Source organism: Spodoptera frugiperda, chromosome 23 (assembly GCF_023101765.2).
Source record: "Spodoptera frugiperda isolate SF20-4 chromosome 23, AGI-APGP_CSIRO_Sfru_2.0, whole genome shotgun sequence".
NCBI classification, from domain to species: Eukaryota; Metazoa; Arthropoda; class Insecta; order Lepidoptera; family Noctuidae; genus Spodoptera; species Spodoptera frugiperda.
Genome location: NC_064234.1, coordinates 7,049,963 through 7,070,193, shown reverse-complemented (window position 1 = coordinate 7,070,193; position 20,231 = coordinate 7,049,963). Strand labels below are relative to the sequence as shown.

Genomic DNA, 20,231 nt, shown 5'->3' with positions numbered 1-20,231 from the left:
ATAATGATCAAATTGTTTTGATCCACGTTTTGTAATTTAAAAGGTGAATGCAAACTTACCACAAGAATAACGAATCGGACAGCAGACGTCTTTATGGTAGATAGGCGTACATCCATCTACATGTAGAGTACATTCTTGCATAACGCAAGTCGTCATATTTCGAATACAGTAGCAATGTTCGCATGGTTTGTTCGGGGTCGGAGGTACTTTAGATCCTTCGGGGAAATATCTTCCGTTGATACTGCAACCGTATTTATCCTGTTTGCCGATTCCAGTTGCTCCATATTCAGCTGGAGACGTTGTTGACGTAGATGTGAGTAGGTCAACTGGAACTGTAATTTAAATTGTGATTAAATCAAGTATTTACCTAAGTAAAAATGTTGAAAGACCAACAAAAAGAGTTTGGTGTGTTAAAAAAATTGTAATATTGTTGAAACATAGGTTTGTTATATCCATTAATGGTATATATTTAGTAATGAAGTAGTATTTAAAATAAATAAACTTACCATCAGGGCATGTGACAATAGGACAACACTGATCATCTCGTTTTTCAACAGTGCAGTCCTGACCAATGGCTTTGGTGAATGGACAAACCCTGAGGTAGCACATCAGCATTCGGTTGTGACAGGTACAATTTAGGCATGGTTCGTTAGTCATAATACGGTCTCCTTCGCCATAATGTTGGAAGTTGTAGAAACAACCTTCTGGAGCATCTGAAATTTTAATAATGGATTATGTTAATTTTGGTCCAACCTGGTACCAACATTGAACTTATCATCAAATAATTATTTAATCATGTTATGTTTCATATAACCGTTGATCGTTATTTTCTTTTTTTTTTTGTAAAGTGTGTGATCCCACGCAGCCATTTATTGTGGATACATTACCAAACACAAATTTAGTTTTTCCGCTAGGGAGTTGAACCCACGAATATCCTCTTTATGTTGTGTACTAGACAGACAGACTAAACTCTTTATGTTGCGTACTGTACAAATAGGTACATAGGAAGCAATGTCTACAAAGTGAGAAAATACTTACTTTCATACAAATCTAAAGCTGTCTGATTGCTTGCTGTAGGAGCTGAAAACAACAAGAGAATTTTATATAAATGACATGAAATCAATTATTTAACTTGTATATTTATATGAAATCATTAATTAAGGTGGTTGCTTGGGCTTCTCTATGTTAATTTAATTTTTCGGTTTCTCGTTATTTTCTTATCGGGTATTGCGGTAGAGTGACTCGTGTAAAATATGTTCCGCTTGCATGTTGCCGGATTATATTTTCCTTCAATCATTTTCAATGTGATGTTTTAAGTCACAGTGACCCAAACACGTGCTCAAAGTCTGCAGTTGTTTATTGTGAAGCAGGACTGGCTATGCGTCGCGGTTATACATGCAGCTTGAGTAGTAAGTTACATTTTCTTGATCTGTTCATATTTTCGTTGGACACCAACCGTTGTTAAGAGAAAAATATCGATACAGACATTTCGAATGAGCGTGTTCTGAGAATATTTTACTGCTGTTTTTACGACTGACTTATTAAGCATGTTACAGCTGTGCAGGATATTAGCTGCAAATCGCTCGAGACCCGTGATCGGTCATCGTCTTAAAGTCGTTTTACATATCCGTTTTACTGCGTATAATTACTGAAGCTGAGCGGCGACGCGACAAAGCTGTAATTAAACTAACGGAGAGAGTCGTTAACACCGAAACTAAGACTTCTCCGTCGATTGTACTTAGGGTTCAAACATTACACTGACACTGAAATAGAAGTATATGTTTGCACCATCCTAGTCTTATTAGTTTAGGTTCACTTTACATGACAAATAATTTCCTATCAATAATGAATGTCTTTTCTAAAATTACTAAGTGGCAATGCTACTAGAAAAATAATCATTTACGAACGACTTAACTCTAATAGAAAATGTCTATATTAGAAACAGGATGTATATTATAGTAAATGCAATTAATTTCATATTTTCTTTGAATAGTATCGAGGTTTAGAGTAAAAATAATTTCGTATAATTGATGGTGCCAGTGAATGCAGTATGCGTTGTGGTTATCAGCAGAGAGTTGCACGGCAGCGCGGCGCGGCACCGTTAGGGCGCGGGCGCGGGCGCGGGCTCGGCGCGCCTCTATATGGCGGGTGCGCGGTGGCGCCGCAGCCAGATCGTCCACCTAACGGTCGCCAGGAATGTCGTTAGCATCCAGTTTTTGCCAACCGAGATTTCAATTATACTATTTCCACTCTCACGATTAAAATTGATCGTAAAAACAACGGAACATAGTCGTAACGGATAAAATCAAACATCCTGCTTTTTAATATTTGTATCTATCATAAAAAGTCACCTGTTCTTAAAAACAAAGTGAATAAAGTGGGTTACTCCCACGTACAGGAGAGTAGGTGTCAGTGCGCGACGAAATGTACAAATTCCAAGTTGCCTGACTGAATAATAAGTACCGAATCATAGCCGAGTTTTCAAGTACGTGACGTAGCATTTCTAATTCCCATGATACCTAATGAATCGCTTTTACGTATAAGTGTGACGTTATAAATGGCTTTGCATGAACAAAAAACTACTTAATGCAAAATCGTGCGCTTAGGAACACGGGTCGAGGCAATCGAAATGAGGAGCCAGCATGAATTTAAAATTTGCACTACATTAATATGGATTGTTGTTTCAATGAATGAATGTCGGCGTGGTCGCCATGCGTGATGAAGTTCACACGGGTAGACCTAAACATTGTAGGCCGCATTTAAATATACTTCCTATGTATAACATAAATTCAATACGAATTCTTTGAAGGGACCGTGCTGCGGATACTAAATCTGCGCGGACCAAAATAGCCTCATCTAATAACATGCATCGCGAACCTGACACGCACAGACCTCTGTACTGTTACTCGCGGCCACGGGGAGATACCGGCACGACCACGCGCCGCCGTCCTGCGGGACCTAATCTAATTCATAATACCTACCTCATTACAGGAATACCCATTTCACCACTCGATGAAACGGATAGAACGAAATTGGATTGCATTACTTCATTTAATATGCTCTCCCGGGACTTGTGTTACTGAATGTACAGGTGGAAATAGTTGTCATTCATTAATTACTTGTGCTCTGCATAATTTTATTACGATAAGTAATGCATGAGAGTAAATATGTATAAAGGATTTTATAGGAAAGGCGTGTAATTTCATAATATTAAAATTTATACAAAAAAAAAATGAATTAAAAATAAAATTAAGCATTTTAACATTAACAAAAAGGATGTTAGTCGCGGAAGTATTGTAAAATGTATGTGTATCACGAGCACAATGTTCTCACGACATAGTGGGTCGCAGACGAGGCAACGGTAGATACTAGTTTAGCAGCACCATCAAAATATAATAAATAAGAATTAGTGTAACGCCGCCGCGAACATTTACATATTACTACCTGTTGGAATGTTTTCCTAGTACCTTGTCATAATAAGAAATTCACTACTCAATATCATTTCTATGTTATGAATTTGCAATTCATATGTTTACAGGCTTATAAATATCTAGGTGTACAATAAATACATACATATTAATGAATAAGAAGAAAGGAAGACTAAATAACGTCGTCGATTGCATATTGATTGTATGTAGATGTGTTTGTCCGGCGAATTACTCTTTAAAGTTACTAATTAATTGAATTATTTGCCATTAGCTTTTAATAGATAGGTACAAGCAAGTACTTAATATTTACATACAAGTTTTGATTAATAGATAATAAATGTAACTGTTTAGCCAATGTATATAAAGCTCCAAATTTCTTATTATGATTTTATTTTACTTTTACATTGTCATCAATCAGGCTAATGGTTGCTTCAAAGCTTGTCTTTGTGTAATGAGTGTATTTCTCGTTCGGGTGTCAGTAGACGCTTTGTAGTGTCGCACTCAGGGTAACACAATGAGAGCAGCCCCACGGAAACATGAACCCTTGGAGTAGGAGTAAGTAGGAGGGACTCACCCGCAGCCGAGCACGCGATGCACGCGGCCAGCGCTAGCAGCGCCCCCGCCGCGCGCCGCCGATCCATCTGACCCCGTCCTCTGCAACAATCACACAATCGAATCAATTACTGTCGCCTCGTATCATCGCCACCTACACTGTCGTCACTCGCTCACAATTACTTTGTGGGGAATATTTCACGAAACAATTTCATTGTACATCTGCAGACGTCTCGTAAAACGCCGTCTCAAAATACATCGCGCTCCGATAATAGAGATACGCCAACTTATATTTAGTTAGAGTATGAAAAATCGTTAAAAGCACCGAAAATGTAAAAAAGGCTTCCCATAGTAAAAGAATAAGGTAACAGCCGGAGCAAAGATGCCAAATGATGCGGAAAAAAACAATTATTTTATCTCCATAACGCGGACTACCAATAAAAACGACGGCGAAGCAAATAATTCGGGCTGCAGACAGACACATTTAATTTGCTTTTGTTTAGTTTAAAGATTTTCCTGACTGCCTGGATATCCGAGTTCAATATAGCTACACTTAGGATTGCATACAGCTCGGATAAGAGGCTCTATAATAAATAATAATAGTCAAAATACATGGTCCAAGGAGTCTACGTATGTATTTGCTCACACACGTAGCGACGCGTGCTTGAGTGGGAGTAATGTCAGGATCAACAATCATAGTACATCTTCCAACACTCCTACTGTACCAATTTTACCCACATGTAGATGTGGGGAAAATTGGTAAAGTTGTTTCTTTGTGTAGCTCTAGGTTCGTGTTGCAGTAATAAGCTCAGCATTAGTTAACGTTGTAGGCACTTAATATCAACATTTGCCTACATACCGCCACTATCTTATCTAAGTAGCAATGACGATCGCATAAAACGGTAATTAAGAATTCTACTTAGTATTGTTGAACGGTACATTTTAGCCCAGAGCTAGGCCAAGGAACGCGGAAACGTGAGGTTCGCACAAAAATGTGCCCATTTAGCTGTGAGTGAATGGGAACTTTAACTGTCCATTCAGAGTGGTTGGAACGACGGCAATTCAAAACAATGTTAGCAGTGGGCAGTTTTAAAGGATTTTCAATGAAATACGATGTATGGGCTAACACATTTCTAGAAACCACTGTGAATAAATAGCCACTTCTGACACCTCGAACAACGGTCAGACACCACACACTTCTTGAATGTGCTTTATTATTGACTTTACTGTTCTAGTTTACATATTTTTTGTTACTATACGTGATTCTCTACAAATTTATGCTTCATTTAAATAAATAATTCAGAGATTTCAAGTAAATGTGTCGATTTCGTGACACAAATGTTTTTAAGCTCACTCAACGCAGAAAAACCGTTTATAAGAAACGGTATTGCAAGTATTTTTGTTTACGCTGCGCTGGCTGAAAGAGTCAATAGGTGTGGAGCAAATTATTGTAACTCCAGGGTCCGTAGCGTAAGGCGAGCGTTACCGTGGGAACGCATCCGCGCCCGACTTCTGCACACATAACCACACTCATATACACACACCTACACATCACGTACCACACACTACACCTTACACGCATTTTTCAACAACCTCCCTTGCCTCTCCGGCCAGTCGTTGGGGGCTTTCTCTATTTTTCTTGTCAGGAAAATACCTGGTGTATATTACGTAAGTATGTGATTACATAAGCACCTCTCATAAAAGTACGTGTAACTAGCGTAATGGTTAGAAGAAAGCTCGTTTTACTCTTTTTCTTAAGAACTGTTTACATATTTCTTACTTTAACCAAATTTAATGTACCCTCTTAGCGCGAGGTGCGCAAATATCCATAGATATAATCTATATGGTTATTGTGGGGTCCCTCCGTCTAGACACTCTATGCAAGTCACCTCCGCAGCTTCGCGGAGAGGGTGAGGGTGCGGAGAGTTCACCACTATCTATTTATTTGCTTTACTAAAATACCACGTGTTCCAGACGTTAAGAGCCATTCACACTGTCGTGTTGATATGTATGTGTTCTTGATTTTTTGCGCCTTGTTTGTAAAACGAAATTGTAAATAGCAACAATTGTGCGCTTCGTGTTGTTCACTGTCATGTAATATACGTGTGAGTACTAAAATAATTAACTCCGAGGTAATGTTGTGATTACGAGTATTCATGTCGGGGAGCTCCAATTCTTTCTCCGTACACAATAGGAACCCACTTCTCAAGCATAATTTGGCATACCGTTTTTTCCAGCGGTATGACGTCAAAAGTAACAGTTAATCTGATTAAAATAAACCTGAATTTGAAACGCAGTCAGTTGGAAACCCACAAAATATGTGGCGCACTTAATTGTTATTGTGAACTCGCAACCGCGGAGCTTGAGACGAGTGGTGACGCCGCCATTGATCAAATGCACTCATCTACACAAACGCTTCAAGAGCTACGAGCTGCTACGCAATCTGTAGCACGTTTTGACATTGCAAACGTTTCACTGATTTAATAATGAACTTAACCTACGTTTTAGGGGTCAATGTTATTTGAATTTTAATAAATACACATTCATTTACAAGCTTATAATATGTTACAGGCAAAGTTATAAGTCCGGATATTGTTTATACATATTTTTTACGGAATATGGTTTAAGCGATAATTGATAATTTTGAGATATATCGTTGTCAAGAAGTATTAAAGCCGGATTTACATTTTAAAATTAAAGTAAAATAATCTGAGTATAGATAAGGCTAAAATTTATCAGATCTATTGATTGACATGGTCAATAGTAGTCAAAAGCAATAATAATGAGAAGCCTGTTAAGTTACTTGTTTAATGTCTATAATCATCAATCAAATTCAGTCAATTCAATACATTAATGCGAAAGTTTGTGAGGATGTATGGATGGATTTGAATGAAATTTTAAACAAAGATAGTGAGAGGAAGAAATTATAATTTATAATTTGCATAGATAAACCGATTTGGAAGTTGTATATAACCGCCAGCAATTAAAGCAACCTATTTACAATAGTATTTTATCACAATAACTATGTATGGTAACATATTATAAATGTGTAAAAACCTATTTATTTGTAGATTAGATTTCTCAATGGTGATGTAATAAGTAAGGGAATGTGCATTATTATAGCGGGGAATAAGTAAAGTGATTGAATCAGATCAGAAGGGCGTGTTGGGCAGACGGCGATTGGGCGCAGAACGGCATGTCCGCGTTGCGATGTTGCTCAACACATAATTTCGGAACACTGCAACCGCAGCGAACATTGACACCAATTTCTTGAGATCGAGACATCGAACAACTACTGGAGATCGAGAAGCTTGTACATTATTATTATTTGACTGAAGTTACTTAAGTGGGTAGTAATTTTGTTCTTTCACTCATTACTCATTCTGATCAAATTTTCTAGGGGTATAAAAATAAATTGTTAGGTATACCAAATTATCTAAGTACATTTCATGTGGTTTCATTCAGGACAACAACGGCTGACAGTTATTTTGTTTAAAATTTATAACTATACCTAACACAACAACTATTATTAAACTGATTATTTTATAAATTCGTTGAAAGAAAAAATAAAACGAACTTAAAACAGTTAGCAACCAAAAATAATCAAAACTTTAGAATGAAGTAAAATTATGATGATTTGTGTATTTTCCCCATAAAACTAGTTAGCTAGACACGGATCGTACTTATAGTACGAGGCAGCGTACTAGATGTGAGACGCGATGACCGGCGGGTCACTCGGCAGGAGGGCACAGAGTCACGGAGCACTCCCACCTACTCCGGCAATGCTGCGCGCGTACCCAGACACTTTTATACTCTCGGTCTAGATAACAATCTAAAACCTGAGCATGTATTACATTGTAGAATAGCTGTATCGATTCGTAAGTTCTCACAGGACGTTCTCACAGCTCTACGTTCGCAAGCGCAGCCACATATTCGCGAAGCACTCAGTTATCCAATGCGCGCGCGCCGTTCGCACAATGCGCTCACGTACGCGTGTCGCGATTATCGGTCGTCGTAAATTACAAGTGATTAGCATAGAAGTCGTGTACACGGCGACGGTGCGACGTTATTAGATTCGGCTACAAGGCGACACTACGTCGTTATTAGGCGATAATTGTCACTGAAGTGTAGCGGTCGATTAACGGCAGGCCCGGCCAGCCACATCCATACTAAGTAGCCACATGCACTGCTCGCATACCACGACTTGTGTACTACGATTCATTTATAGCAATTATTGTCTGCAATTTGTTAAATTACTATAATAATCGTATTGATATACAGCACGTGTAACTTACAGTATAAACCCAATGATGTTGAACCGATGAACAGATAATAATAATCGAAAAAGGACGACTCTATCCTCTGTACAAAAGTGGAAGCCCAGTCTAGTGTAAGTAACTCAACGTGGCAGGGTTTGTGTGCCTCAAGGGAACGGGTAGGAAGATAGCAAATATTAGTTTCCTTCATGAGGTACTCGCGGTTCGTTGACCCGCGTAAATTTTGTGCCAGGAGATACACATAAATATAAACCATCTAGACCGCTTCATCAAGATAAAACCGCACTTTTTTGGTACCTACATAAGTGTATGCGGTGTGTATGATTTTATTATGAAATCACAGGTAAGTGCGCCTGTGATGAAAAAATAAAAGGAAATGAGGCAGCAAGGAAGTCTTGCGGAAAGTATGAGAAGTTTAACATTTATCAAGATTTTAATCAGTTGTCAGTCGCATTAGCAAAATATGTAAATATTTGGTCGAAAATGTAATGTACCTAATTACTAACTACTAGGTATTACATCGGATTACTATTCACCAGATTATTCTTAGGAGCACAAATATGGCCATTTCATATCAGTGCAAGGATCGGAGCGAAAGCTATTTTAATAGAATATGGGATCGTGCCTTCGTGCACGCATTCGTCGCTAACGTAGTCCGAATAATTTAGGTAAATCCGCTGTAGACGTCTCCATCACCGTTAGATTCCGTGTTAACATTCCGCTCATGTGCTTTTACGAATTATCTTATTTCCATGTTATTCCGTGATTTCGATTCGATCTACAAACAATATCCATTTATTTCGTGCAATTGTTAATAATTATTTCAAACGCTTTCAGACAACGTTTCAGTAAAGCTACGGCAAAGTAAAGCCAGCCAAATGTGTCCATGAGATTTATTTTACGACAAAAGCTAACTTTTAATGTCACAAAGACCATCAAAACTCAAAAGTCTTAAGTACATTCTATGTCTGTGTGCTCGAAGAAAGCCACCGTTAGTGCGAGTGGCTGTTGCTAGGCATAGCTTGAATTCGCGATTGTTGGTCCGCGGCCGCGTCGCTCACACGATGAGCGTTGCCCTCTTACGTCGCCTGCTGCTTACTTAACTATAACTCCACTCAGCTATGTTCCAGGTTGCCGTTTACTGACACCTCTCACGGTGAACTACATACATTGTGCTTATAATTATTATTGAGTACATAAATACTTCGTATGAAAAGAGAAGTGGTAGATGTTCCCGCTGTAATTGGTTTTATATTTAATGATCACTTTCACAAAAAATGAGGGTGATAAATTGATTCTGATTATTCTAAGATTTCGTTGAAAGAAACGAGAGAGAAGTGAGTGATGGGAAGTCGATGCACCCTCGCACTTGACGGAGCCCGCGCGCCGCCCTCGCTCCGCCGCCGCGCCCTGCGGGACCGACCGCTCTCTGACACAAGCTATTAGGGCGACCGCTGACCCGTGCTACTCTGCACCCCTAACACGTACGGGGAGACCATGTGTGTATCATTGCCCACTAAATCAGTGACCTTTGAGTTCCGTATCCTTTTTATGTGCAGATATAATTAAATTCAGTTAAACTTTTACGACATCTCGGCTCGGGGTGTGTGGGCTCTATGGCCGTATGGAACACAACAGTTAGGCGCTGGGACCAGGAAGTGAGCGCCCTCGGCATGATGTCTATTGACTTGTATTCGCAGCCATGTTCGAATGCTTCGTGTCGAACACTGTTTACGAGCGTCTGGCCGATAGCTGACCGGCCGGCCAGTCATTACTGGCCATATCTCTATGTAAGGAATGAATGGCAAGTACTTACAAACGAACCTCAGAGTTTAGCTTTAAACGAGTGAGCACAGGCACGTAGTACGGTTTAAAGTCTTCGGTTATTTCCCCGTTAACTATTTTACGGCTTGAAACATGATTTTCAAGAAAACCTTGACAAGTTTTGTTATGCTTAGATGAAGTACTGAGACTAATAAAATGATATGCCACCTAGTTATTTTGTAGGGCCCAATACATAATCTACGTGAAGAATTCCACGTTCCGTGTACCTAGTAGTGCGAAGATCGCTAATATACTTGAATAAACTTTAGTTTTCTAACGCGCACTGAGGTGGTACAAAAATAAAAATAATAGCCGCAGGGCCCCTGTTTTCGCTATGGAACTGCATTGTAGAGAACTGGTTATTGTGCAAAAACGATAATAAAGAGCCCTAGACATGAAATATTTATACATCGCATTATCATATTACACGGGAATCGTGGTCATCGTTTAGAAAATTATGCTATTCGTTTTCACTTGGAAACCACAACAAAGCAAAAAAATAACGTTTGGATAAAAACTTTGCGGAGCTGATGGTAGAAAGGGGGAGCGTGACCCTCGGCCCGTTCCTTCACTCGTGTAATTATCATGTACATGATAGCAAGTGCTGGCCAGCAATTATAAATGTATGATAGCTTGGAATTGTGAGAGTCTAGTTACGCCTTAATACACATTGTGAGAAAAACTTTGGCATGGAATACTTAACGATCACCGCGGCTGAAATTATTCGAAGCACGAACCCGTCGGGCTCTCGATACCGTGACCTTAAATACATCGAGGCTGAGATTTTGAACTCTACTATGATATACGTATTGAGATGTGCGATCAATTTGAATGAATTACCCTTCAGCACAGCACGGCCGGGGTCAACTAATGCGTGCGGCACCGACCCACATTTGAAGGATTACAAGTAGCTGCCGAGAAAATTTACCGCTAACATTGCCATATAAGCTGTATGAATTTTAGGTCGGTACAAGCATAGCATGCTCTTGCGCCGACATCTGCGCAAATATTGATTTAGTAAGTGGGAGCCACAATGGCGGCGGTCGGCCGGTCGCGCCCAGCGCTGCGCCCGCGACACCACCTTCTTTCTAGCGTCATTCTTTCACTAACATACATACATCATAGATTATCGATGTTAAATAAATAATCACATTTTTTTCTCACGGTTTGTTCACTTGCTGGATTACTTACTAAATTGTTTATTTAAGACTTAAAAGTCTAGGACTTGTTTTTACTGTAGAACTCTGTATAGTATATACATGCATGCATAGTTATAGTACGTCCACAAATCCAATATACTTTTTCTAAATATTCAATTTGTATTTATCACAAAACGAGCCGAGCCTGTAGCATCAAAATCGGTACAATGACCGCGTCCGGAGATCACCGTGAGTATTGTGTTTACCCGTCGATTTATATACTTGCAGCCATTTCAGACGGCTTGACTCACCACTTAACAATATATCGATCCAATTCACTTAAAAAACTGTTAACTTGAATTCAGAAACTTAATTTAAAATGTTTAATACAAAAGTTGAATAACTGTTTACTTGTGTTAAAAAATTAAGGAATCCCTATAAAGCATGGCAAGTTTACGAGACTCGCATTATAATCTTTGCATGTACGTTGAGAGAACACGAAAAAGTCCGACGTAGGAAATTAGCTCGTTTTACTTGCACAAGTCCGAAATTGAGGCAGTTTAGTACCGTTACAGCAATGCCACAGTTTTAAAATAACCACTTACTGAGACGATGTGCATTTATGTGTAATAAGTGTTATTTTTCAGACGAGAAACTGCCAATGAAATAAAATTGAATTGCTGTACCCGGCAAACGTTATTCGTAAAAAATATCGGTATAAAATATAACGTTACTTACATTAAATTTTAAGCTATTGAAATGTATTGGCAAGTTGTAACTGATTTTTTTATTGTTAACCTAAATACTTTTATTTATCTAATGAAAACTTATATAATTCCTGCGTCCGTTCGTGTCAATTGTTTTCAAATAAAGCTTTAGCTTAGTTGGTCCTTTTATTTGGCCTTATTCGGCCTTTTGTAGTGAAAGTGACAGACCGAAATCTGTTGTTCACAAATAAATGGACTTACAGTTAATTAATTCGATTTGAAGTAGGTAAATTGGCTTTCAAGATTTAGGTTTATCGAACTAACAATGGCTAACAATTTAGATTGTAGGCGTCTTTAGATGGAGAAATTTTATTTGACGTAAATAACTTTATACTTTTGTGAAGTTTCATTGACAATCGCCAGTTTTAGGAAATAAAATTCACAAAATATTATGGAATAAGAAGTCATCACTTAGTTTACGATTGTGGCATGAATTTAATTAAAGTTCCAAATCAATAGCTCGGAACAAGCAAGATTTTTATGGCTGATGATCATACGTTCTTTGTCAAAAGACAGTTGCGAACGTATATTACAAAGGTTCATAGATTAAATAATGTAAGTACAACGACTCGCGACATTGTGAAGCCACCCACAGCATCGCCGTATATTACCTGCCGGGAATATTGATTACACTTTTTCTCGCAATTTTACGCGCGCCAATTGTATAATATTATGAAGCTCAAGGCAGCTTCATATTTTATTCAGAACAGGATAAATTTTCTACAATAGAAAAAATCAAGATTCTACGTTGTACCGATTAAATTCGACTGATTAGCGTATAGACTAAAGAAATCAAAGTAAGGAAGCGTGTAAATGATTACGTCAGCCCTATAGTTATCAGAGTTCCATAATCACCATCAGGCATGAGGTTTTTTTAGTGTTATAAGAACAGCGATGTTCGTGATTAGCTCCAGCATCAAGATATTGAATGAATACTTCTAAAAATTATCATTATTGGCATGGAAAAAACAGACGTGAAAAAAATGCCTATGTTCTTTCAAGGTGAAGATGTCGGCGCACGAATGTTTAAAAGCAAATTCAGGGAAGCGTCGTGAATCAGGAAGTACTACGCCACAAATAATCCTAATAACCTAATGATCATTTCGACGCGTACACACGGAGCCACACAAATAAATAAACATGACGCTAACTATTGTTACTTTGATATACACATTAACGTTGTTTATTTGCTGAATTATTTTGATTACGTTTTTCGAACATATACTCAGGTTATAGAGATGCAGACACTGTTGAAAAAACGTAAGCACAAACATACATTTGTTTATGATAGATGTGAGGAGCTTCATTACGACTATAAATCAAAGTAATATGAGCACTTGAGTCAAGTACCACCATCATAATATTATTATATCGAATATTGGCGAATCGCTTTTGAAGCTTGCGTGAATAAGTACCATTGTCTCTGAAAACGATATTTACCTTAAGAAACACTCATCTCGACCTATTGATTTTTCTGTATTCATTTCCTTTGGGCATTCTTCTAATGTGAATAATTCATGTGGGGCCTCCGTTGACATATTACTTCCGAGACCCTCTCAAGATTAAAGGAAAACAAAGAGCGTAAGTGGGTAGGTAGACGTACGTACGCCGATGCAAATTGTAAGGGGTGAATATTTCATTCTAAAGTACGATTTAAAAATATATAAACGTATAAATTATTTATTATTGTTTGCATTTTCTCGCTAACTTACAAAAACTAACAAATTGTTTCGATTGAATGATTGGATCAACACTGCCTAGAATCCTCTTTAGCATGTATAAGTAAAAATGCTAATTTATCGAGATCGTGGACACCGTTCACCGCACTTAGAGCTTATTGTGAATATAAAGCGGCTGAGATATATTTAAACGTTATTTAGAAGTAAACCGCGGGAAAATGTTTGCGTACCATAAAAATGTAACGGCTCTAAGGTGAACATATAAAAATGTGTAAAAGCTAAGGCGCTGAGAGGCGCTTGCGAGTCGACGCTGGTGGCGGCGGGCGGCGGCGGACCGCGGCGGAGGTGCATGCGCCTTACCCACTCGTAGGACAATGAAATCGCACGTTCCGCACCATAAAACAACCTGGACATTATCAACTGCTGCCTGAGCCTTTTTATTAGTGTAAAAATGTAGGCACTACTTATAATTGCGTCATTAAAACTTCCTAGCTTGTTTCGCGAACGCTGAACTACTACAGAACGTTCACCGATGATACGCAGGATTTACGGTACTCTACATCAATGACACAAAGATAATAAAAAGTTCGAAAATCATCTCGTTTGTTGGTCACGAAAAGAGGTAAAGGTTCTTTGAAATGTAAGACGTGAAACAACAATTTATATTTTAAAGCCGATCGCTGTTCCAAAGACTCCACGATTTTCCTCTTTTGTCAATGTCATGTCAACCCTACTATATAAGTTCCAAAAACTTGTGTAGATTTAAAATCCTTTTATGATCGACAAAATCCTTTAACATTTCACATGAAAGTTCAAAACGAGTGGTGTTTGAACATAAACAATGGGTTGTTAGCCGTCGACTCTTTATTCTCTCACACTTTAGATCGGCACGCGAGGGTCGCGGTCGCTACAGTGTTCCGTGAGTGCAACAGACAAACCTTAACCCTCATATATCGGTCGGTATAAATACTAATTGGTAAAAGACCTATTCAAACAATACATGAGAATTTTTACTCGGTAAATGGTAAAGTGGACATGTCTATTTGTCTTGTTATTAGAGTGTGGGTGCCATGAGCGTGGGCCCGAGCAGATACTCTTTAGGGAAGGTAGCTAATGCATCGCTACACTCGCACCGGGAATATCGACACGATAAATTTAAGCTGTGGTTGTAAATTCAGCCAGTAATATAAGTCTACTCCTTTCTTTATTGTCAGCGTGAATTTAATAGCGATACTTGTGGGGGAGTGCGAAGTAAAGGAATGAACTGAGTGGTCTAGCAAGCACCGACATTATCCTATCTTATTGTTATGTTTGCTTGACTAAGCTCAGACGCCCGGAGAGCTTTTTTGCGTTATTATAAATCATATTCCGCTTAAGTGCTGTCTAAGTTACTGCGTTGTATTTTTTATTTCGTTTTGTAAAACATTTCCATGTTTGAAAGTACCTCTATATTTACGTTATTGGAATTGTTTAGTTTATTATTAACTGAAATGATTTATACTGACGAGAATAATAATAGTGCAACGTATCGTTTATGTATTTTCCTATTAACCGAACGTATCATTAGTAATTTACTAGTTAACAACGGACTAATAATGAAAGTGATTCAATTCATCAAATAAATCCAATAAACATTAAATACTCAATCGTTTGGTTGGAATGGCACCTAATTCAATACAGATAAACACAAAGGCAACAAGTCGTGATCTCAATAAAATGGCCGCAGGTATCATCACACTCAAGAACACTTAATTTAGCACAGTGACGTCAATACTTTCACGCCTTATATGAGATTGATTGGCATGGAAATAGATAACTATTACCCATTGTAAGTAATATAAAAACTGGTGCCGGCAAAAAACTTGGGCTAAATAACATCATAACCTACATTCCGATTGGTGGTACCGAGCACCAAGCGGAGTGTTAACACTGAATGTGAATTTTAAACAGACTCGGACTAGGGCCATATTCGTGTGTTTCTCTTTTATCGGTCATTGTGACTGGCATCGTAGCTTGCTTATATTCTGATATTGATATTCAGACGGCGACACGGCGCGAGGTTTCTTACACACTTGCACCACTGCCCAGTACATCGGAAACCAATAACCATCCTGTACTAGAACAATACTTTCTTTGTGCGTTTACAAGGCACGTGATGCTTCGCCGTTGCACCTTTGCAAAACTAATTTAATCTGCAGATTGTGTTATTGTATTATAATAGAAATATAATCACATTGCACGCATTACAATAAAAAATATAAGTGGTAACTACAGACAGTGAATTTGACAATAGACAAAATCACGAAGTACACGCTTTGATTATTACATAATAGTACACGAGAGCTGTCTATTGTTGATAAATCTCCTTAAATATACCATGAAATAAAAGTCACGTCACAAAATTACAATATAACAAGTGAAACAGAAACGGTTTACGAGCTTTTTTGCGACATTTTTGTGGTCCGGTAACGGTTTCAGCTCCTACACCGGCGACGGCGGCGCGGCCTGGCAGACACATTGCGCTCGACCACCAACACTCCGTGCCATCTACAGCTACCGCACAATGCTTCGGCTTCTTGCGCTCTACTCGTGTACCATAACAATGCACGATCACTACTTTGTGGCCATCAACAATATGTTAAATAAACTAGGGTGAAGACCATGTGGAATAGCTAGTGCTGCAGTCATTAAAACCACTGGCCATTGCGCTCCATTGTGGCTGTTCGATGCTTACGAGTCTATAAACCTATATAAAGTGGAGGTATGTGGGTAAATATTAAATGTGAATGGCAACACATGTGCGTCGAGTGTGGCAGGTTGCGCGGGTCAATGGCACCTGCGAGGCCCAGATTCAGTTCCCCATAAGTTGCCATTTTCTCAGGAAGCGGCGGCGGCGCGTGGCACGCAGCTCTGTCGACGGACGCCGCGAGCGCATTCTGTCACGGCGGGACTGCGCGCGCGCATATTGACGCGCGCTTTCATTAATGCGGAGTCACTGGAGTCGCCGAAGACGTTGCTAACTTTTAAGGATGCTTATTTTTATAGCTGCCTTCTCTATAACGGCTTTGTCTCGACGCGAATTTCAAGAATTACCGTAAGTTAAGAAATTATAAAAATATATTGATTCGATAAGCCAGTTGACAAATAATATAATTAATGTAGCCACCTCCGTTAAAATCCATGAACTTAAATGGCTAAAAATCGTATTGTTTTTACTGCGAGTAAAAAAGTGTAGTTAACATCACGGCCATTAGGTATATTTAAAGGAAGAGCGTCATCCAGTCATTTAGCTCCCGTCAACTAGGCGTATTTCCGTGCTCTAAGTGCTAAACACTAAACAAAAGAATCGGAAGCTCGCCGGCCTTGTAGGTACCATCATCAATGATTGCGGCTATTTACTTTTGATTTGCCATTTAATTTTTGTTCGTCACGTATGCAAATTGATTTTTATTTCTTTGTTTCTTTTGAATATTTAAAACGTTTACTATAAATTGTAGATATGTACTTTTTAAACATTTCCTTAAATTATCTACATTACATAATGTAACTTGACAGTTTGAATTCGAAAGGTCAAATATTTTTGGAATATGTTGTGTTTCATTCATTGTTGTAATTTGAATTTCCGTACTTATAACTTTTTCTTGAATTTAGGACATGGTCAGGTCACTATAAGCTTTTTATTAAAGTTAACTTTCTTTTGTCGGATAACCTACGTGATCAACAAGTACATTTGAAAACTAAATGACATAAGAATTTCTTTAAAGCATAGTGTAAAATTTAAACTGTCTTTACTAGTATTATTTTAATAACTTCAAACATAATAGCACTTAGCCTTGTCATTGACCCTCGATATGACCGTGCCATTCGCCGAAAATGTCAACAAGATGTTGATGCAGTTTCATCGTCCGATATTACGTAAACGTGATACAAATCGACTCGACTGATACACAATTGTGCCTTTGCATAATTTAATGTAAACATAGGAAAGGGATCGGAAGTTGAGGTGTATGTAGTTAGTAAAAGTTGAAGCACGGATGTGACGGCGGCGGCGGCGTCCGCGACGGTAGCGGCGGCGGCGCGGCGTACTCCCAGCCGCGGAACCTTCACCCTGCACTTGAACTCAGGCAGGCGCGCCCGAGCCCACCCGCACCGCCCGCCGCCGCAATCAACCGGACCGAAACCGACAATTCGTACACCACATTCACCGACTTAGCTTCGTCGCTAATTTTCGGAAGCCGACTTAATCTTTTTACCTACATCTGCTATAGAAACTTGGCAAATACTTGAGATAAAACATTAACTTTCCGGAAAGACAGTAAACGTAATCTACAGGGAAATATCAACGTTTGCAACTTTACTAAAGTTTTATCACTGAAAATTATTTCCCTAAAACTGTATGTCATAAAATGAACGATCAACTCGCGAAAGTGTACCTACGTAGTCGACCGGCTGTTGGTTTGGTTTTATTATTCCAGCCAGTGTAACTTCTGACTCAGAATTCACAGAGGCAACACACTGACCCCGAATAATAAATTTCGTTGCTAAATGAGCCCCGAGGGGGCTGGGAGCCCGCCGCGAATTCAACTCAAGATAAACATGAGCAATGGGAAACGTTCGTTCGACTTCTCAACTTAGGGAAGACAAATTAAAATAGATGGTGACTATAATAAATAAAGCATTTGAATTAGAACTTTTTGTTTTAGAATATAATGTATCTAAGACAAAGAAATCGAAAGTCGGCAACTTTCGATATTAGAACACAACTTATTAAGAGTATAAGAGAATGAACTCTAATAAAATAAAGAAAGATATAATGATAACATGAAAACACAATTAAAGGAACATTAGGCAGGAGCAGTAAGTGTGAGCGTCGTGCAGGACTAAGTAAAGGGTGCTCCGCGCCGAGTTCGCGAGTACAAGGATTCCTTCCTCAAGTGTACGTGACGTCGAACTCTCGGGAAACTTTTGTTGAGATGAGGGAAGCGAGCCCACTTTAGGGTTGCTTTCACATATCTTCATCTACATAAATGTCTGACTGTATGTTTATACAACATTGTACGACTCGTTACAATCTTTTGAGGTAATGCTATGGCTAAATATTTAAAATTTTCACAAAAATGTTTGTGTTTTATTTATATTATTGAATTGTGAAAAATATCGTCTGTATGCATCAAGTACCTGATTTGATTTCAATCTACTTTGTAAGTACAATCGTGAATGATTAGTGGTGGTGACTGTGAAATATTGAATCCGCCACGCTCGTTGTTGTGGCACGCGGCTGTATCCGATTCACTCACGCCATACTATGTATTTCATCTATATTATATTGTGCCAATTGATACCTTATTAATATTCTTACAAACACTCTAACTCTTCTTTTTATTAATATAATCAACTGATTTAAAAGCGTATAAACGTTAAACAAAAACGTGACTTTCATTCTAGTCAACCGCAGTTCTTTTAAGAATGGAAAATGTACGAAAATGTTTTAAACTAATTTGAAATAAAGAAAGGTAACAAAACAATAACGTGTTTGCACTTATGTTCTACAAATACAAAACGTTGCGTTTTATCCTTTAATTTGATAATGTACCATGGAAAATGAATTATTAAAACATTGAAAAAATATTCAATATCGAAGTTGGAAAATGCAGTAAAATTTAAGTGATTATTTTTACATTAGAAAATGAAACATTATTTAGTTGACTATTGTTTAACATAAGTATATCATCTGAAAACACACACTATTACGAAAACTCACGGCTAGCTCTAAGGCCTGAACGGTGGAAAAGCTCACAGACCGGCTTTTTCAGACGCCGCGCTTTTGCGGGCTGCGCATCAATATATCATATTATTCCGCATTTATTACTTTCTTAATTCAAAATAACTAAAGTTTTTAATAGTATAAATTACAATATTTGCAATTTACAACATTTCTCGAAATATTTGTTTTATAGCTAAATTATGTAAAATGAAGAAAACTCACCAGTCTTTGACAGTAAATATATTCGCGTACACTAGACGGCCGGCAGGTATAAATCAGTGTCCAGCAGGTAACAGTTAGATCGTATCGTTGCCGGAGCGTGGTGCTTTCGGCACGGCCGGGCCGGCACTGACGCGAAGCGGGCGCTCGCCCGATGCCGCCGCTCTCGGAGGCTTCGCGGCGCGAGCTTTCAGCGACACAAGACCCGCACGCACTGCACACTGCACTCGCCCTCGTCTACCCACGCGTTGCGATTCTCTCGATCGTCTACTGTTCCGAGCGCCCGACGCACGTTTGAACTCTTAGCGGCGCCCGCTTTAGCGTATAAATATGAGGTCCGGTGGCGGGGGCCGGCGTCGGAACCCGACGCATCGCGAATCCACATCGGCATAAATTGAAGATGCAGCCGATGTCCTCCCCATTGATTTTATTGCTTATCTATTAGATATAGCCAATTAGCAAAATTCTCACCATCGCATCGCCGTCGTGACCGTTTCCGTAATCAATGCGCATGTTGCGTCTAATTTATTAGATAATGGATAACGAACATCATTCACAGTCGTATGATTAAACAAATATTCA

The 20,231-nt window shown here is 38.7% G+C and overlaps 1 protein-coding gene across 1 annotated transcript in view; it reads right to left on the bottom strand.

Annotated features, from left to right (window-relative positions):
- The window catches only part of LOC118267157 (mucin-5AC), a 30,601-nt gene extending 10,644 nt beyond the window's left edge, over positions 1-19,957 (bottom strand). The window contains exons 1-5 of the mRNA XM_035580974.2: positions 19,653-19,957; positions 4,003-4,082; positions 1,039-1,080; positions 507-713; positions 60-332 (exon numbers count right to left, since the gene is read on the bottom strand). Coding sequence (XP_035436867.2) covers positions 60-332; positions 507-713; positions 1,039-1,080; positions 4,003-4,069 — 589 coding nt within the window. The 5' untranslated portion in view covers positions 4,070-4,082; positions 19,653-19,957. The remainder of the gene's footprint in view (positions 1-59; positions 333-506; positions 714-1,038; positions 1,081-4,002; positions 4,083-19,652) is intronic.
- Positions 19,958-20,231: the final 274 nt, after the last annotated feature.